At 55.5% G+C, this 18908-nt stretch overlaps 8 protein-coding genes across 8 annotated transcripts; 4 read left to right on the forward strand and 4 right to left on the reverse strand.

The window, feature by feature from the left end:
* Positions 1 to 1270: 1270 nt before the first annotated feature.
* Positions 1271 to 2224, reverse strand: LY79DRAFT_664739 (uncharacterized protein; the record flags this gene model as incomplete). Its single annotated transcript, XM_060562952.1, has 1 exon — positions 1271 to 2224. The coding sequence occupies one exon, from the start codon at positions 2222 to 2224 to the stop codon at positions 1271 to 1273; it is 954 nt and encodes a 317-aa protein (XP_060420951.1).
* A 118-nt stretch (positions 2225 to 2342) lies between these two features.
* LY79DRAFT_20017 (uncharacterized protein) lies at positions 2343 to 3327 on the reverse strand. Its single transcript, XM_060551452.1, has 3 exons — positions 2982 to 3327; positions 2644 to 2903; positions 2343 to 2449 (listed from the first exon to the last, which is right to left on the reverse strand). Exons 1-2 carry the CDS (start codon positions 3195 to 3197, stop codon positions 2655 to 2657), a joined length of 465 nt encoding a protein of 154 aa, XP_060420952.1. The 5' UTR covers positions 3198 to 3327; the 3' UTR covers positions 2343 to 2449; positions 2644 to 2654.
* Positions 3328 to 3782: 455 nt separating this feature from the next.
* On the forward strand, positions 3783 to 4591 carry LY79DRAFT_19892 (uncharacterized protein). Its single transcript, XM_060551441.1, has one exon. The coding sequence runs from the start codon at positions 3923 to 3925 to the stop codon at positions 4388 to 4390; it is 468 nt and encodes a 155-aa protein (XP_060420953.1). The 5' UTR covers positions 3783 to 3922; the 3' UTR covers positions 4391 to 4591.
* A 491-nt stretch (positions 4592 to 5082) lies between these two features.
* On the forward strand, positions 5083 to 8270 carry LY79DRAFT_503562 (muts domain V; the record flags this gene model as incomplete). The annotated part of the gene is made up of 2 exons (XM_060553411.1): positions 5083 to 5568; positions 5676 to 8270. The coding sequence occupies 2 exons, from the start codon at positions 5083 to 5085 to the stop codon at positions 8268 to 8270; spliced, it is 3081 nt and encodes a 1026-aa protein (XP_060420954.1).
* A 234-nt stretch (positions 8271 to 8504) lies between these two features.
* LY79DRAFT_19946 (ribosomal protein L10-domain-containing protein) lies at positions 8505 to 10020 on the reverse strand. The gene is made up of 3 exons (XM_060551446.1): positions 9684 to 10020; positions 8840 to 9600; positions 8505 to 8786 (listed from the first exon to the last, which is right to left on the reverse strand). The coding sequence occupies exons 1-3, from the start codon at positions 9855 to 9857 to the stop codon at positions 8780 to 8782; spliced, it is 942 nt and encodes a 313-aa protein (XP_060420955.1). The 5' UTR covers positions 9858 to 10020; the 3' UTR covers positions 8505 to 8779.
* Positions 10021 to 10187: 167 nt separating this feature from the next.
* On the forward strand, positions 10188 to 12186 carry LY79DRAFT_20166 (WD repeat domain-containing protein). Its single transcript, XM_060551463.1, has 3 exons — positions 10188 to 10908; positions 10966 to 11661; positions 11723 to 12186. Exons 1-3 carry the CDS (start codon positions 10328 to 10330, stop codon positions 12132 to 12134), a joined length of 1689 nt encoding a protein of 562 aa, XP_060420956.1. The 5' UTR covers positions 10188 to 10327; the 3' UTR covers positions 12135 to 12186.
* A 430-nt stretch (positions 12187 to 12616) lies between these two features.
* On the reverse strand, positions 12617 to 14052 carry LY79DRAFT_664744 (DnaJ domain-containing protein; the record flags this gene model as incomplete). Its single annotated transcript, XM_060562953.1, has 5 exons — positions 12617 to 12706; positions 12769 to 12935; positions 12995 to 13831; positions 13888 to 13957; positions 14017 to 14052. The coding sequence occupies 5 exons, from the start codon at positions 14050 to 14052 to the stop codon at positions 12617 to 12619; spliced, it is 1200 nt and encodes a 399-aa protein (XP_060420957.1).
* A 2992-nt stretch (positions 14053 to 17044) lies between these two features.
* LY79DRAFT_20191 (uncharacterized protein) lies at positions 17045 to 18894 on the forward strand. Its single transcript, XM_060551465.1, has 7 exons — positions 17045 to 17407; positions 17466 to 17535; positions 17589 to 17612; positions 17680 to 18203; positions 18260 to 18316; positions 18375 to 18505; positions 18568 to 18894. Exons 1-7 carry the CDS (start codon positions 17360 to 17362, stop codon positions 18605 to 18607), a joined length of 894 nt encoding a protein of 297 aa, XP_060420958.1. The 5' UTR covers positions 17045 to 17359; the 3' UTR covers positions 18608 to 18894.
* Positions 18895 to 18908: the final 14 nt, after the last annotated feature.

Genomic DNA, 18908 nt, shown 5'->3' on the forward strand with positions numbered 1-18908 from the left:
ACAAGCAGGTGGTGGTGTTGTTAAAGGCCTTGGTATTAGGGCTTTACTTGGATAACTGTACCGAAACCAGCCAGTATGGATAATGTCACAGGAGGTAGTTGATGATAGAAACGATATACAGGTGGTGGTGAGAAAGGAACGAGGACGAAATTTTTGGCGAACCGATGCTGGAAGCTCAGGTAGTGCGAGATGTCGACTAAGGATGAACATGGGGTGGTTGATGCAGTCGGGGTTCAGCTAGCCAGAGCACCTGTGGTGTGAGTCTCTTTGGAGCGGCCGCCATCGAACTTGTCCGGCATGACTTGATGCTCGCAACTGCCCTTGACGAGACGTATGTGTTGCCTTTGCTTAATTTCAATATTATCGGGAGCCACGACCATCCACATCCGCAATCTGGCTCTTTCATTGGTCAAGACAGTAGTTGATGAAGCCCGATGCAAGTCGAAAGAATTGCAGTGCCACGCACCTTACGAGTAAAATGACGTTGTAAGTTCAGTACGTGATCGTGGTTACACCAGCGCTGTTCATGATTCAGTAAATATCGGTTATCCCTAGACCGAGTGCCTGTCTACAGTCCCGGTGGATCTCTGGGGGGGCTGTGCAGCAGCATGAAATGCAGCTGCATTACACATGTCACACGAACTGCAGGCGGATGACCGCCAGCTATAGTCTTCAGCAGTCATGAGCTCCTTTGACATGGATGGCATCAGAAAGGGTCAACAGACGGAACAACGACAGAATAGTGCAAAACAGTCAGTGTGATGGGGTGAGGGGTCATGAGGGTGCAGGTAAGCGAAGATCTTTGTTTGCTCCCCCTCCCCCTCCCTTCCCCTGGAAAGCTAAAAATCTCATGTTTTTAGAGCTCCAAACGTATGATCATCCATTAAGGTCGTCACCATCTCACTTGAGAAATCTGAGCTCGGGGTGACGTTCGCAACTCGCTCTTTCCTGTTGAGTTTATGGATTAACTTATGGATTAACAGTGTGTGTAATGAGATGAACTCGAGTTTTCACAAAAAAGAAGAAGAAGAAAAAAAGAGAAAAGAACCATGTTTGTCTTGTTTCATAGCGGCATGGTGCCAGATATGTGTATATATACTGCAGAAGTAGCCAGGAAGTGAGGTATGTAGGTCGCCGAGGGTAATTAATCCAATCATCACATCATCGTCCATGTCCCACCGTTGAACGCCGCAGAATAAGGTAGGAGAAGAGTATCAAAAAGGTGGAGGGAACCACACAAAGCATAGCAAAAGCGCGCCCCAAAATGCCGTCAAGATGACAAGCCAGAGTCCTTGCCCCGGCTTCCCGTACCCGTTCCTGTACCACGGTGGACAGCCTCGGACCCGGCCTCCTCCTCTTCATCTTCGTCATCTAGGTCCAAATCGTCTTCGTCATCATCGCAGTCTTCAGCCTCGTCCTCTTCGAATTCGTCCTTCATGGGATAGTCATAGACATCTGCCTCGCTCTCGCTCCCACTGTCCTCCTCAAAACCGAGCACGCCGAGGATGGGCACCTCGACCTTACGGTACTGGCTCCTGATCATGCTGTCGGCCATCTCAAACAGCTTAGCGTCCTTGTCTGGCGGCACCTCTCTATCCATGGAGAAGTGGGCCTCGTCCTGGTCAGCGAGGTCGTCGGGCCCCTGGACGGGCGGCGATGACAGACCCGCAGGCAAGTTCATGACCCAGCGCCGGACCCCTTCGCCCTTGACAACGCGGGACCGGGTGCTCCGAGCTCTTAACCCCGTCCGAAATTGCCGTTTTTGCTTTCGGCGTCTCCGCTGGACCCGGTCGCGGACATACCACGCCACCACTAACATGGCCGCCTGCATCATCTCTTGACACTTTTGCTTGTGCATGTTCGCCCAGGCCTGACATCTCTGCTGCTGCGCGTTAGAGATGGCTTGACACCTTTGTTGATAGTAGGTAGCGATGCGTGAGACCATGGCCGCGTATTGGGGATTCATGGGCGGCTGGCTCGTCGGGTCTGCGGCACTCGTGTTGGAAATCGAAGTCGGCTTGGGCGGGGCACCCATGGGCGGAGTGGTTCTTGGTGATTCTTCCTTCTTCATCGTGGCCGGGACATGGTCGTTGGTGATGTTGGCGGCCTTGCGTTTTAGTTGAGCTGATAGAGAAAGTGCGGGCTTTCGGAATGAGAGATGCTCGGGCGGGGGCGTGACGGGGGTCAAAGGGTTGAAATTGAAAGCAGGTAGATGCGCCGCCATAGAGGGTGATTTGGTATGAAGCAGCTTTTTCTATGCGGTGTTCGTCTTATGTAGTGAGGTCGTTTCTGTGCGGTGCGTTCGATGTCGTAGATATCGTATGTTAGAGTACCTCCTTACTGACACTAGTTATGCGTTCGCGATAGAACCCGAGAAAGAAGTTTGAGGATTTCAAATCGCAACAGCCGCAGGAGACGCGGCAGTAAATTTGGATTGATATAAACCAGGCTCTTGCTGTTAGAGTGTATTGGAAAGTGGCGGCAGTAATAATTGACAGTGTCGTTGGGCAGGCAGTAGTAGTAGTAGTAAAGTCGGGATCCGCTGCAGACTGGGAGGCAGGCGAAAACGGATGTATCAAAGCAAGCGTTCGTCAGGGAGAGGGGTGGAGAAAGCGAAGCACATGAAAAGATAAATATACCTACAGGGCGACATTTCAAACCAGGCGGGCGACATGACGGTGTATGCTGCCATGTTTGGGCCAAGGGTCTGGCGATAAATTTGGGGAGTGAGCGGGAATGGGCTGAGGAGGAGTCGAAATCGGCTGATGCCGAATCGAATGGCAACCGCGCCGTGGCTTTAGCGGCCTGGGCCCGGTACGTATCTCCACGTACCTCGATGCTGCACGACGGGCGAGCCAGATACTTTCACCGACTTCTCGGATCTTGCCTTGGCCGCCTAGTACCTATGTGCCTAATTAGTTCCTAACTCCGCCTACAACGGTCATCCCGTGAGATGCGGACGAGCGAGACTCGACGTCCCTCTTTTCTGTCCCTTGTTTATATTTTTCGTCCGTCCTGGCCCCGGGAAGGTTACCAAGCAGAGAGGAGGGGCGGGGGGGAACCTTATGAGAGGAAATTTGCCTCAAACGCTTACACATGGTAGCATCCTTCTTAATTATTCTGCATGGCATGCTTCGATCCGAACTACCCGTTTCCCCGAAGTCCCGTGTAAATAAGATATGCGTCCGTGTCCTCATGTAGCGATGATGTCCTACAGCAGCAAGTGGCAAAGCAAGCACCCCGCCATAGGTAGGTAGGTAGGTAGGTTGACGCCGTCTCGGCAGCCACACGCGATTCTAGCATCGATCCATCATTTTACACAAGAGAGACAAGGCAGCCCACATCTTTCCACCCATCACCGCACACAACCGCGGTGCCCCAGCCGTTCGCCCAGTGCCATGGCCTTGTGCCTGTAGTCTAGGCCGTGATACGACGCTAGCCATAGGGACTGGCAAAATATGCAAGGTGCTGCCACCCAAGGAGATGAGATGGAATGGTCTGGGGTGGCGGCATCCTGTACCGTCGTCTGCCCATCTTTGATTATCCCCTGCCCACCCTCGTCTGTTTTCCTGCGATCACTTGGCCGCCCTCTTTCAGGAAGCGAGGAGTTCGGTTGTCCTGTTGATCGCTATAGCTGGTGAGCCACGATGCGGCCATGGCCTCTGTGTTACGATGCGACCCCCGCTCTGTCAATCTCGACATGACGAAGTTATCATCCGACCCTCGCCCGCATGGCAATGCATTGCATCGACAGCCTCGCTGAAAGTTGGTACATTTGACCGGCGTTTACTGGTTGGCTAGGCGCTGCGGGCATCCAGCATGTCCAACGAACACTGTGGTTTCTGCGGTCTATAGGTTTTGGTTCCTGCAGCGCAGCCCAACAGCAGCCAGGCGACTTGTCAGGCTTTCCAGCTCTTCAGAGATGCAAATGTGGTCCGCGACTCCGATAGGCCTCCACTGCTATGCTCCCTCTCTACCTGCCACCCTAAGTACTTACGGATGGCCGGTCCAACAGCATGACACTAGACGAAACAGACTCTCGTATCATAAGACCATGATGCAACACCAGGCAGGCGCCCATTTAAAAAGAAATAGACCAACGCAAACGGTAGCAAACGGCTGCCGGCGGTCGACCCTGATCGAGTTTATTCGGGGCTTGTTCTTGTTCAAGGCTTCAGAGTCATCACTGATCCTCTCAGCAACGTGTCTTGCTTACACGACCTACGTACCTTGGTATCTATCTGTTCAAGCTCTGCCAGGCACAGTACTCCTAACTCCGACATTGTATACTGTTTTCTTTCTTCCTCCCTTTTTTCCTTTTCTCCATTTCATCCCGGTCTGGTTATCCGCTCGCATAGCTGCCGTCTTGTTTTGTCCCATGTCCGGCTGACGGAACTTCCGTGATGATTCCGTTACCACCGAGGCTTGCTAATCATGCTTGCCACCAGGTCGGCGTCGGTCGTTGTTTACCCAGTGCTATATTGGGACTGTTGCATTTTCCCTCCGACCCGTGCAGGACCCTTGCCAAATTCCATCGTCGCAACATGCCATTCTTCTCTCGCCATCCCTCTCCAACCCCATCCGCGCGTCGTGCCATACTACCTACCTAACCTTGTGTGTGCTCTATTCGTACGTGCCTTGGCACAGGCGATGGGAACCAGACCCAGGCGCCTGGACCATCGCCCCACAGAGCAGTTGGCAACATAATAATGTAGCCTGTCAGGCGGCCGGGCCCTGCTGTACTCTTACTACTAAGCATTTCCACCTTTAGGTAGGTACCCAGGGAGTAGCAATGAGAATCCCCAATAGGCCCCAATCGAATCGGGCGAATTCGATCATCGTCCCGGAAAATCTCGCGATATTCCACGTCCACACTGCTGCTCGCATGATTCGCATCCATCCCATGCCAACCCCCAGTAGTTACCGAACTCCCCGGCTCATTATCTCGTCATTGGATCCCCTCTACCTGCCGTTACATTGTCGCGTTCCTCGCTGCACTGTGATACCGGAACCGCTAAATCGGCCATTGAAGAGAACGATCTCGACATCGCGTCCAAACAGCCCACTTCATGATACGCTCACATGTTGGTCCGACCACTCATCACAGTCGCCTGTCATGATTTGGTTCCCCCGTCACTGACCGCAGCCCGATTGTGTTCTGCCTCCGCACCCCACCTCCGCCTGCGTCGCGCCCATGGAACGATACGCGGCTCCAGCTTCAGCTTCGGTCGAGAAGCTGGGGTTGCCGGCTTGACGCGCGGGAGGGTAGGAACCAGTTGGCACGTTTCCATCCTTTCCAGGGGCAAGAAGACTAAGTCGACAGTGAAGCTTGATGATCTACCCCAAGGGGCTCTGCCTTTGAATCCCCATCCCGCGCAAGATGAGGGCCCGGCTTACCCAACAGTCGTGCTTCAGGCGCGCCGTAACATGCGGAAGTTTGACAACTGCGTGCTTCTAACGCGCGTTGGTGGTTTCTACGAGCTGTATTTTGAACACGCCGAGGAGTACGGCCCACTGTTAAACCTCAAGGTCGCCCAGAAAAAGACAAATGCTGGCCTGGTTTCCATGGTAAATTATATCTCTTCTCGTTTTCCGCAACACGTCTGCTAGGATCATACGCGTGTCATTGGTCTCTTTATGTTCCCTGGGTCTGATGTGCGAATTTGTCTTGTTAGGCCGGTTTTCCTTTCTTCCAGCTGGATCGATTCCTCAAGATCCTGGTCCAGGATCTGAATCGCTATGTCGCTGTTGCTGAGGAGTTTCCCAATAATGCGCCAGAGAAGGTCAAATCTGGTGGGCTGATGCACGACCGCAGAGTTGCTCGTATCATCACGCCAGGAACCCTGATTGACGAGAACTTCATGGATCCCTATGCGAACAACTACGTCCTGGCAATCCACGCGATGGTAACCCCATCGGGGGAAGGGGCAGATGGGGTGGCAGCAACATCGGCCGCAGAAGGAGAAGGAGAAGGAGAAGGAGGGGCCCCACACTCGTCGTCCCATTCAGCGACTGACCGGAACGTGACGTCGGCACCCGGTGATACGGCCGCACCACCAATGTCCCTGGGTCTTGCGTGGCTGGACTTGTCCACCGGCCAGTTCTATACGCAGGCTACCGATCTCTCGGCGCTTTCGTCGATCCTCTCAAGGATATGCCCCAAGGAAGTCGTGATCGATAGCGGGATCCAGGCCCAGACTGATCATGGCCTGTTCTCCATCCTCGCCGAGGACCGCCACCTGGTCACTTATAGTTCCTTCGGCGAAATCAGGTGTCTTTCTGATTGGGCTCCCATGCTCGAGAGCGACATCCCCCCGGCGACGCGCGACGCCTTCACTAAGGGCGAGGTGATGGCCGGCAGCCTGCTTCTGCACTACGTCAAGGAGCAGCTGCTGGGCTTGAGCATGAAGCTGCAGCCGCCGATGCGACACGAGAACATGCAGATAATGAGCATAGACAAAAACAGCATGCGCTCACTGGAGATCAAGCAGACCATCCGGGACGGGAACTTTAGGGGTAGTCTCTTGCATGCGATTAGACGGACGGTGACCAAAAGTGGCGCCAGGCTCCTCAACGATTGGGTCAGCGCCCCATCCACATCTCTCGATGTTATCAAGCTCAGACAGGACCTCGTTGCCAGCTTCATCGAGGAGCCTGACCTTCGCGATGCCATCGTCCTGCTGCTCCGCCGCAGCCATGACTCCCAACGACTAGTTCAGAAGTTCGCCCTAGGAAGAGGAGATCCAGACGACCTAGTGGCGCTGGCCAACACCATTCAGTCCGCCGACAGCATCAGACAGTTGTTGACAGAGGTCACTGACGAGTCCAGCTGCCTCGCGCGCATGACGGCACGGTTGGACCTCAAGGGCCCCCTGAGGCTCGCGCGCCGGATCAAGGAAGCCATCGACGAGGAGGGCATCGTCCACCAGCATGAGATGGAAGAGAGCGAGGCAGGACAGATGATGGCACTCGCCCAGGAGATCGTCAGCACCCAAGGCACGCAGGAAGACGCCGCTGTCCTCCCCAAGGGTGCTGCGAAGAAGAAACGCCCCACCTCGGTCCGAGAGGCGTACGCCGACGATAACGAGACCTGGATCATGAAGCCCAAGGCCAGCCCAGTCCTCCGTCAACTTCACGCTGACCTTGCTGCCCTGCACGCCGAGAGGGAGACCCTCACGGAGACCCTCCGCGATGAGCATGGCGCAACCTCTCTCACACTCCGCTGGAGCCCCGCCCTCGGCCATTTCTGCCACATCAAAGGAAAAGACGTGCGTTCCATATCCTCCAGCATCAGAGCCCTAAGCTCCAGCAAGTCAACAAGCTCCTTCCACGCCCCGGAGTGGACGCGCCTCGGCCAGCAGCTCGAGCACGCTCGGCACAGCATCCGCACCGAGGAACTGCGCGTCTTCCACGCCCTCCGCGCCGCCGTCGTGCTGAACCTCGTCAAGCTGCGCCGCAACGCCGCCGTTCTCGACGAGCTCGACGTGGCCACCTCCTTTGCTAAGCTCGCCGTTGAGCAAGGGCTCACCAGGCCCCTCCTGAATAACTCGACGGCCCACACCATCATCGGTGGCCGGCACCCGACCGTCGAGGGCGGGCTTCACGAGCAAGGGCGTAGCTTCGTCCGCAACGACTGCCTCGTCGGCGGCGGCGGGAGCTCCGGCGGCCGGTTGTGGCTCATCACGGGGCCCAACATGGCAGGTAAGAGCACGTTCTTGCGGCAGAACGCCCTCATTACAATCCTCGCGCAGGTCGGGTGCTACGTGCCCGCCGACTACGCCGAGTTGGGCGTCGTCGACGCCATCTTCAGCCGCGTCGGGTCCGCCGACAACCTGTACCGCGACCAGAGCACATTCATGGTCGAGATGATGGAGACGGCGCAGATCCTGCGCGGGGCCACGCCGCGGTCCTTTGTCATTATGGACGAGATCGGCAGGGGCACGACGCCCGAGGACGGCACGGCCGTGGCATACGCGTGCCTGCACCACCTGGTCACGGTCAACCAGTGCCGGACGCTGTTCGCAACGCACTTCCACAAGGTGGCGGACCTTGCTGTCGCGGAGGGGCTCGCTGACGACGGGAGAGGAGGAGTGGATATGTATTGCACGGACGTGGAAGAAGATGGCGATGGAGGGTTCGTCTACGTTCACAAGCTACGCAAGGGGGTTAACCGGCAGAGTCACGCGCTCAAGGTCGCAAGATTGGCCAACCTGCCAGGGGAAGCAATAAGTGTTGCGCAAAAGGTTCTTGGTATTCATCAGAAGCTCTAACTAGACATCACTCATGGCATACGGACGATAAAAGGGTGGCGGGCGGGCATGGATTCACTGGACGATACGTAGAGACGGGGAAAAATCTGCACACTTTGGTATGTTAGCCATGATACCCAGCCAAAAGAAAGCTGTACAATAGTGTATATAATAAAGTTAAAAAAAGGACGGGTTTGAGTGCTCCCTCATACGGTTGTGTGTTTGTCATCAAGTAGATCAGGGTTAAAAAGCTCTGAACATTTATAAAATCATCGGAAGCGGGCGTAAAACATAAACGGAGAAACTGAAAGCGACTAACCTTTGGCCATGATGGAGAGTGAATGCTCATATCAGCATGACACGTCACACAAGGAATTCGGGGACCGAAATGTCTTGTTTTTGCCGTCAAATGCGATGTGCTTGATTGACCGGCAACCCATCTATAAAGCCTTCCAAGATCCACGCATCGTCGTAAACCTATTCGTAGCCTAGAGAGTAGTAGCCGTGTCGTCACCGGTTTCCCGTTATATTTAGTCGCTGGACGCAACGTTAGCATGCACGAGAAGCGGGAGGGAGTAAGTGACACATACAAGAGACCGCCAAAGCCGCCGTCCTCGTCAGACTCCTCCTCCTTCTCTTCCTCCTCCTTGGCCTCCTCCTTGGCCTCGGCGGCACCGCCGGCAGCAGCGGCGGGGGCAGCAGCAGCGTAAGCGTCGGGGTTGGCGATGCGGTCCTTGAGCTCCTCGATCTCGGGCCACGAGATCTCGGTCTCGATGGCGACGGCCAGAACGTTCTTGTAGCCGTTGAAGAAGGAGTGGATGACGGAGGGCAGGGTGGGGAAGTTGATGGCCAGGGAGACGGCGGCGATGGTGGTAACGGCGCCGGCGAAAGCCTTCAGGAGCTGCTCCTCGCCGATGTCGAGGACGCTGGCGGGGAAGGTGTTGCCCTGGTCGTAGACCTGGGCAATACCCATGCCGTAGGTGAAGGGGGAGATGTTGAGCATGTTAAGGAGGGTAGCCTCGGAGGGGCCGACCTTGTTGTTGGCCTCAACGAGCTTCAGGTCCGAAACAATTTCAATGGTACCACGGGCAATCTTGGTGGGGACACCGAGGGCCTGGAAGAACGAGGTCTTGCCGGGCTCCATGCCGGTGTTGCCAGCGGGAATCCAGACGTCGGAAGGAGCGACGGCACCAGCACGGGCAGGGGCAGCGACCTTGTTGGCGAGGATCTTGTCACGGATCTCCTTGAGTTCACCGTTGGTGAAGACGAAACCAACGTTGCCCTTGACGTAGGGCAGAAGGCGCTCGTACTCGGGGGAGTCGGGGATGAAGGTCTTGAGGGCACGACGAACCTGGAGGGGGATTAGCAAGGCGCGTCGATTTCAAGCGGGCCACACAGAGCGAACGTTCGCGCGATGTGAGGATTGCGACATACCATGGTGTTCTTACCCATCAAGACGACACCCTGTCCGCGAAGGGACTGTCTGATCTCGTGCATCTGCTGAGAGCTGACATTGTCGACGGTGACGATGAAGATGGACTTGTACTCCTCGAGCAAGCCCTTGAGCTTGTCGAAGTAGCCGGCCTTGTTCGCAGATTTGCCCCCCATATCTTCTTATTTATGAAGGCAGGTTGTTTAAGGGCAAATGAATTTTTGTGGTAGTGATTGATGGGATTTGGGTATCAAAAGTTGATGTGTTGCAGGAGAGAAAAAAGAGCGCCTCATCAGAAATCGACCTTTTTGCTTCACCAGCCGAAAATTACTCTCTTGCCTGCGACTGTGTGCTCCGGGCAGGCCCAGAGGCCGTCCCGTTAGGGCAACCGATTGGGTCTATAGCCGAAAGCGGACAAGCGCGGGGCAGCTCGCAGGGAGAACGTTGTGGCCCGAGCGTATGGGAACGATACATGCTGTATGTAGCTTTTTTTTCTCACAATCCATGGTGGGGCGGGTCTACCTATGAAGCTTGCGGATGTGTCCTGGGTGGGTGAAAGTTCTATTTGACCTCATGCCAAGTTTACAGGCAGCCGCAACTCAGTCCAATTGAGCCGGGACAACTCTAGAGATCCATCGGTATCACAATGAAGGTCCCCTACAACTGCCTGGAGCCGTCCGGCAACGTCGTCTTTGCCGCTCGGGGTGGGAAGATCCACTCCTTCAGCCTGGAGGATGGTTCTTATCTCTCAACGTGGAAACACCCCGACGTTGAAAAGGTGAATGCCGCCGCCGCCTCGGCCGCTGCCTCAAAGCTTGAGATTGAAGTGAGCTCCGGTGTGCCTACGTCTTCATCCCCGGTCCATGATGATGATGGACCCCCTGCCAAGCGTCAAAGAGTCGAGAGCACCGAGGAGAAAGCCGGTGAGGATGGTCAGGAAACCAGGGACGGCGACGCCATGGTTGTCGATAGTGAGCCAGCGAAGCCCGAGCAACAAAAAAGAGATAGGAGAAAGGGCAACAAGCAGGTGAGACGGGGTCAACGGGACGGCCAGCAGCAGCAGAACAACCGCGGCGGCGCGTTCGCAAGGGTTCCGGACTATCCCGTCATCACCATCATGACGACGACCAGTGACGGGAGCTACTTGCTGGCCATTTCAGGCCACGACAAGTCCCTGTGGGTGTTTGAGCACGACGGCAAGGGGAATCTGAAAAAGCCGAGCCAGAGGTACGTTGTCCGACTTACACCGTCATGTAGATTAGCCCCTGACACGCCTCGCAATAGACAAATGCCCAAACGGCCCTGCTCCGTCCTCATCTGCCCGGACGACCGGACTATCCTGAGCGCGGACAAATTCGGTGACGTCTACTCCCTACCCCTGATCGCCTCGGAGGCCGCCGCAGCGGACTCCGCGGCCTCTGAGACGGCATCTCCGGCGCCGTCGGCCGCCCCCAAGCCCTTCCAGCCCGAAGCCAACCCCCTGACGGTGCACTCCAAGAGCAACCTACGCGCCCTCCAGAGCCAGCTACGCGAGCAGCAGAAGGCGAACCGCGACAGCCCCAAGGACCAGCCGACGTTCGAGCACACGCTCCAGATCGGCCATGTCTCCATGCTCACTGCGCTGACGCTCGCCTCCAAGGGCAGCCGGCGGTACATCATCACGGCGGACCGCGACGAGCACATCCGCGTCTCGCGCTTCATGCCGCACGCGCACATCATCGAAGGCTTCTGCCTCGGACACGCAAACTTCGTCAGCGCCCTCACGCTCCCCAGCCAGGATGTTTTGGTCTCGGGAGGCGGAGACGGCGAGCTGTTCGTCTGGGACTGGGAGGCTGGCAAGGTCTTGTCCAAGTTTGACCTCCTGGAGCAGGCCCAACAGGTGGACAAGGAGGTGTCCAAGGTTGCCGTCTCTCACCTCCTATCCGCCACGGTCGCAGCCAACGGCATACAGGTGCCCGTGGTCCTGGCAGTATGCGAAAGGTATGCCTGATTCCTTGTCTTGTTCGGTCGTGTATCAACGGCGGCTAACCTCGAGTCTCAGCGTATCTGCCATCTTTGTCCTTCGTCTCTCGGAAGAGAACACTCTCACGCACGTCCAGACCATTTCCACTCCCGGCAACCCCCTGCACGTGGCGCCGATTGCCAGCGACAGCTCCCTCACGAGCATCCTGGCGGCTATCGACCCGGCAGAGAACGACAACTCACCCAGCGGGATTGTGTCGTTCAGATGGACCGGCGCTGCCTTCTCGTCGCAGGACCTTGGGATTCAGGACGCAGCCGTCAGCGAAGGCGAGTTCGACATGCCGCGGGAACAAGTGCGGAAATTGTTGTACAACATTGAGGATCTGCGCAAGCGGGGTGAGGATGAGCAAGGCGACGAGGCAGAGCAGGAAGAACAGCCGCCGCATGAGGAGCACACGCCGGGAGGGGGAGAGCCAGCTGAAACTTTATAAAATAAGCAGGGGTGACATTGAGCCACGAAACCGCAATGCACAATCCGATTGTCAAAAGAGAACAGCGCATTCGTCATCAAATCGATTCAACGGATTATCCTCTCTATGACCGTGAACGCCTCCCTACCAAGTCTCGAATGTCCGTCGAGCAAAAGAAGCCAAGTGATGTTTTTAAGAACGCAACCGCTGGGACCAGATTTCCCTGTTTATTCTGCTGGCCCAATTGTAACCAGCCTCCATTCTCGACGAACCCGACTTGGCACGCCCAGACGAGGCATCGCAGCCAGTCGGTTGCCGCCGTCATGCTAGCAGCCCCCGAACAGCCAGACCCCTTTACCATTTCCATGCAACCGTTTCCATCCATTCGTGACTGGGAAATATGCATCTTTGTTCTGAGGAACAAATGTGAAAAGAAGTGTCTCGACCCACGCCCCTCACCACGCCAAAGATGCTCGTAACGTCAATTCCATCGAATATGTTGTTTACTGAGAGGCACACTGCACGCGCTCGGCACCGGGGTGACCATCCTCGTCGTCCTCCTCCATGGAGCCGCTACCGCCAAAGACTCTAGCCTGGGAAGTGTTATCCAGATCCTCAAGATCCGCAGGTTCGGTCATAGCCTCAGGGGGGGCACGGTCTGCAGCGAGGGAGGAGGCAGCAGCTTCTGAAGAGCCTCAAAGGCCGCGGGGTCCTCTGTCCAGCCCTTCTCGGGGAACTTGACGCTGAACTGGATGTAGAGATTTCCGAAGTCGTGGTGCCTAGGAGAGGGCATACCCTGGCCACGAACCATCTTGACAGCGTCTGTGGTAACAAAGTTAGTCGGCATGCACAGCTTACAGTTGAAAGAGGGTTGAGCATACCTGGTGCGATAGCTTCACCGGGCTGGATCTCGATGCTGAGCCACCTCTCGTCGAGGTGCTCGACGAAGATGGTTCCGCCAGCCAACGCAGTCACCAGCTCGATCTCGCATTGGTACAGAAGGTCGTCCTCCTTGCGGGTGAAGCGGGGGTGGGGCTTCTGCTCGATCTCGAAAACGACGTCACCGGCCTGTATGCCAGGGGCCTGGTCACCCTCGCCGCGGAACTCGACCTTGGTACCGCTTCTGACACCACGGTCGACGTGGACGTGGAGAACCTTGCGGTCGACGATGGTCTTCTTGCCGTTGCACTGCTTGCAGCGGTCCTTGTCCTTGATCATCTCACCCTCTCCGTTGCAGTCAGGGCAGACCGTCTGGAAACGCTGGATCATCGGGCCCATCTGCCTCATCATGGTCTTCATGCCGTGGCCGTCGCAGCCGGCGCAGCGCTTGACCGCGCCCTCCTTTCCGCCACGACCCTCGCACTTGGGGCAGATAATGGAGCGCTGAAGAGCCAGCTTAGAGATCTTTCCGCGGTAGACATCCTCGAGTGAGACCTTGTGGGTGTGGTGAATTGTGCGGGCCTTGGGGGGGCCACGGTTGGGCATGCCGCCGCCGCCGCCAAACATTCCACCGAGACCACCGCCGAAACTGCCAGAGCCGAAGAACTGAGCAAATAGGTCCTCGGCAGCCATGCCACCACCGCCCCCGGCACCACCTTCAAGGCCAGCCTCGCCATATTGGTCGTAGACGGCGCGCTTCTGGGAATCAGAGAGGATTTCGTAGGCATGGGAAATCTCCTTGAACTTCTCTTCCGCGTCGGGGTTGTGGGCGTTTTTGTCTATTGGGGCCCGGTCAGCAGGTGTGCGTTGAGTCAGCGGGCCTATAGACACATACCAGGGTGGTACTTGAGAGCATTTGTCTTGTATGCCTTCTTCAATTCTTGCTCAGTGGCCGTCGGCGCGACCTGTATTCTGCGTTAATATTCGACCATCGTAATTTCGGCTGATTCGTTTTGCGACGTACGCCGAGGGTGTCGTAGAGCTTGGTTTCCTTGACCATGATGCCGGCAGATACACTGATCCTTATCTAAGGCCTTGGCGCTCCGGAGTCCGAGTTGGAAGTAGGGGTCTATAGAGGGGTCTGCGGAGCCCAAAATCGGTCAGTTAAGTTGATCGAGGAAAAGACTAAAGAACAATCCAGCCTCTCATTCGCACCCACACGTTCTTGAACGCACAGAAGAGTGACCGAAAGATCAAGAAGAGGGGGTTTTGGGGCGTCGAAGGCCCAGCGCGCCAAACTGACACGGGTGAGGGAGTGCAAGGCAGGATGGAATTGGCAAAGCAGCGTAACTGCTGCTAAATTTCGTTTGCGCCGCAAGACGAGAACAACGTGTCTACTTACTCTTTCAAAAAGAGGTCGACAGAGACGATTTGCGCAACGGGGTATCTGGTGTACGTAAACTGGACAAGACGTAGGAAGGTAAGGGTGGGAAAAAGTCGAGGGGAAGTAAGGAGCCGGGCTGGCAAAGAAGTTATTGACGGCTAAGGTTTCTGGAGGGGAGAAGTACGGTGGAAATGTACCTTGGGACCGACGGCACTAGTAACGAGACAATGGGACGCTGGGTTTTTCAAAATAAAGGGAGAAAAGCAGGCAAAGCAGGCTGCAAAGGCGGGTCGCCTTGTCCGTTGCCTGCACCGAAATGGTCCAAAGTTGAAATCGATGGAAGAAGATGGAATTCTTTTCAGCCACTGTGGCGGTGCTGATGATGCAATACCTACAGCGTCCTTCCAGATCTGGTCCGAAGGGTTCATGGACCCCTGATCTGTCCTGCTCCAGCCTCCAGGGAATGCTATTTGTTTGTCCCAGCATTCAGGGGTCAGCCACCAGGATTCGTCCTGCAATTTGCCAAATACCAACCTAATTGCCCTCTCCTAGGCTACCCCGAAGCCTATCGTTATCCCATGCAACCGTGGTCCGGCACAAGTAGCCTCTTAACAATTTTCTGAAATCTGTGCCCCACCATCTCCAGAGAATCTCATGTAAGCGAAGTGCATTTCTCATCCGTCATCGTCATCCTGCTGGAGTGCACCTTACTATGGAGGTACCCGCAGCGGCCTTCGCCCGCGGACTTTACTCCTACTCGGCGATAGCCCATGTAAGACGCTCAACAACTCTGAGCAAACGAACCGATAAAGCCAGTGCCTCTCGTTCTGGCTTCTTTTCACCAAAGAGCAGGTCATTACTTAATCGGTTCTACGGTTTCTCAGCTTCCGGGATCCTGCGCTCCTGTGGCTTTGCAATGCCCTTTTCAGCCCATCAAATCAACACGTGTTTGCCTACGTTTGTTTCGTGCAGCTCGTTAGATGTCTGAAGGGACAACTCGAAACTGGAGGGCATCGTACGCAGGCACCCCTGCGAGATCGGCTCGGTGCTACAATACAACGTGGTCCCCTCTTGTTGCCAATTTTTCATCATTCTTCTCTCAACATATGATATTGCACAACTAAGAAGTCCTCTCAAGGCCTGCAGGTTCATTTCCGTTGCCAGGGTTCTGAAAACCGTTGAGTTGTGTGTCCTAGATAATATGGTATCAAGCGCCATCACCTGAACGGCCGGTCCCGTTTATGTGTGCGTGATCTAGAAAAAAACGCAACATCAGTGCGCATCTTGAGCGCCTGGCAAGTGTTGTTACCGAAACAACAAAATAGTATAAATCAGACCACGGATAAACCGAGGTGCGGCCGGTGGTATAAGTAGCTCATGTGCCTCTAGGTTGATTTTCATTTTGAAAAATTGATCATGTCATGTCTGCTATAAAGGAGGAATCTGACAAATGTTGGGGAAGATTGGCGAGCACAAAGTCCGTTTGCTGGACACGTTGATACCCATACCGTTATCGGGTGGGAACGACCTCACTGACGCCAATGACGGTCGGGGTTCATCGAGGAGAAGCGCGCCGAGTCTGCCGTAACTGACTGGAGACTTTTCAGAAGGCCTAGTACCCCCCCCAGCTGCTGGTAGGTGGCCGATGGGTACCGGAAAAGTTCGAGAACCATCGGTGCCCCAGGCTAGAGTTCCCCTCCTGACGAGGTCCCTGTGGCTGGAACAGATGCCCCCCTAGAATCAAACAAGTCTGGCAATTTCATCAAGTAGACTTTCCACCATTACAGCCGAAGTTTCGACTGGCTTCTCGATTGTTCCCCAATGCTACTTATAGTTGCTTATCAAGCCCTTTGCACGTTGGCTACGCGTCGCAGGCACAGGCATGTCGCGGACCCTTCCTTTGTTTTGAGGTCTATAAGGATCCACCAGCTCCGGGACGGGGCCGACGACCGGTTCGAGAGAAAATGGCAGCCGTTCTACCTGCTGATGTCTTGTGGCAGAGTGAAAGGCCATCAACGCAAGGGCCACAGTGGGTAAGTCACTGACTCTGCATCGTCGGCTCTGTTGGCTTTGGGACCTTCACCAAGACCTTCAGCATCCTTGAGCATGACTATCATTGCAACACGGTGTCTTCTCTATGTTCCAAACTCTAGTGGCATCAGTCCGACAACTGACGGTCATACAGAGATGCACATCTTGGCTTAGAATGGCGCGGAAGCACCGACCAGGACTTGGCAGGGATAACCTCTGCGGTCTCTAACGAGACCTACCATGTACAGTCAGCTTTGTTACTGTTTTTGGCCGCGGTATGACTCGGGATGAGAAACACAAAACCACATGATGAAAAGACGCGACAGGTCCGAAGCCCGCTCGTGAAAACAGTCAAGAATAAGAAGTGTGGGGAAATACGAGCATCTCCGTCGCCTAGCTATCGACTCGAATTCCGCCCAATCAGACAACAGCGGTTCGAATGTCACCGATACCTAACACCCCGCGCGGGCCGCAGACCGGGGGTGATATTCCCAGCTTCCCAGATCTTGAATGGACCCCGATCATTATGCCATATGTTTCCCTTCCCATTGGATCGAATTTTGCATCTTTGAGACATCATGGTGAGTGAGAGTAGCATCTGCAACTTGTCGATTGGACCTGACAAAATCCCTGGGATCAGCGAGCGCGGTAGTTTATCTCTTATCAAAGGTCAAACGGGCAATGTTGGGATGGTTTGAGCCGGCCTACTCGTCGGCCAGTCTTCCCTCGGAGAAGCACCATCCTAAGCTCGCATGCAAGTTTGAGCCGCCCGGAGTCTGGGCCCATGCGTGTCTCGACTTGGTTTACCCTATATCCCGCCGCCTTCTGTCCATCAAGAGACCAGACAGTCTAATTGCTTATACTATACGGAAGACCCCGAAGGAATTCGCGATTCTCTGACAGCCTTGAAAACTCCCAAAGCCTTGTATTTGTTCGGCAACCCTTGGGCAAGATGGATTCGACTCCTGACTTTAGTCCTTACCGCGCCGATGGCAAGCTTGTAGGTTGACATGACGCCGCTGGCAATTTGGATTTACGAGGGCTGATTTTGTGGCAAGTATGGCTTCGTCTGTGTCGTGACTGGCGCTGCCCATCCCGTTGGTCGGGCCATTGTTGAAGAACTGGCAGGTATGGGCTCCAGCACCTGCACTTGTCGAAGTATAGATCTAACAATAAAGCAGCACATGGTGCCGCCTCTATATATGGTAAGGCTTTCCCGGACGTGGATCCGGAACAAGAAACTGTCTTCTGGGCAGGACTGACACGCTCCAGCATGCGACAAGATGACCAGCGACGAAACGTTCCACACCCTCGTCGCCAACGTGCACCGGGACCAACCCAACACCAAAGTCATTCCTTACCCCTTCAACGTGGCCAAGGAAGAAGAGACGCTGGTCCTTATTGACGAGGTGCTCAACGCATTCGGGCGGCTCGATATTTGGGTGTCATCAACCGGCCTGCTCGGCCCACCATCCATTGCCGAGACGACGCCGGCGGACCTGCAGCGGTGCTTTGAGGGGCATTCGATGGCGCCCTTCTTCGCACTCAAGTACGCACCCCCGGCCATGGCCAAGCTAACGGAGAAACAGTCGTACCCGAACGCGGCGCCCAAGACGCAGAAGTACGGCAGCATCATCGTCATCAACAGTGCGGCGTCGTGGGGGCCAAGTTACACCATGTCCGTGTATGCGGCGCTCGGTGTCGTGAAGGCGGGCGTCGCAGTTCTCAAGGACACCGGGGTGAGGATCAACTGCATCTCGCCAGGGCAAATCGATGTTGGGCTCGATTTGAACGGGGTGAGAGTGGCCTAGCGACGATCAAGTTAAGAAGATTATGCTAACAAGAAGTCCAGGCCAATGTGAAGGGCGTGAACTCCCAGCTCCCCACTGCAGGATCGCAAGGCAATGAAGTAGGTTCTCATCGAGAGTCCATCCGCATTTCCGGCTGACTAACACTTGTCGCAAAAGTCGGCCGAGGCCATCATCGGTCTCGGACGACCGGGAAGCCCTCAAGAGGTAGCCCGCGTGGCCGGTTTCCTCGCCTCGGGCTTCAGCTCCTATATCACGGGGGCGAACATGGTCGTCGACGGCGGCTCATCGTAAGTGTTTCTCGCCCGGATGCAGCTCGTGACCAGGAGGTTAGCTCATCGACATGGATTAGTGCCATGAACCCGCTCACGGTACCCCTCGGCAAGGCGTAGTGTAAGGGTGAAAAGGTAACCAGGAGTAGACTACTGCGGGATTACGGTTGCAGGACACGGCGCGGGGAGTGCGTAGCAGGATGGCAGGTCATACGGGAAACGTCCGCCCAATCTGGCGCCGTCTCTTCGGAATGTAAGCCGCCCAGATAGGCAGGACGTTTTGGTGTCCGAAGTAAAACATCTGCAATGGTTGGCCAAGAGATGTCCGCAATTGCGGGCTTCGGTTCCAATACCGATAGTAAAGAAAGATTACCTATCAAGCTACCTCACCTTGAGGCAACGCAAACGGAAATCGGAGACG

Source organism: Colletotrichum navitas (assembly GCF_030913465.1).
Source record: "Colletotrichum navitas strain CBS 125086 chromosome Unknown LY79scaffold_1, whole genome shotgun sequence".
NCBI lineage: Eukaryota > Fungi > Ascomycota > Sordariomycetes > Glomerellales > Glomerellaceae > Colletotrichum > Colletotrichum navitas.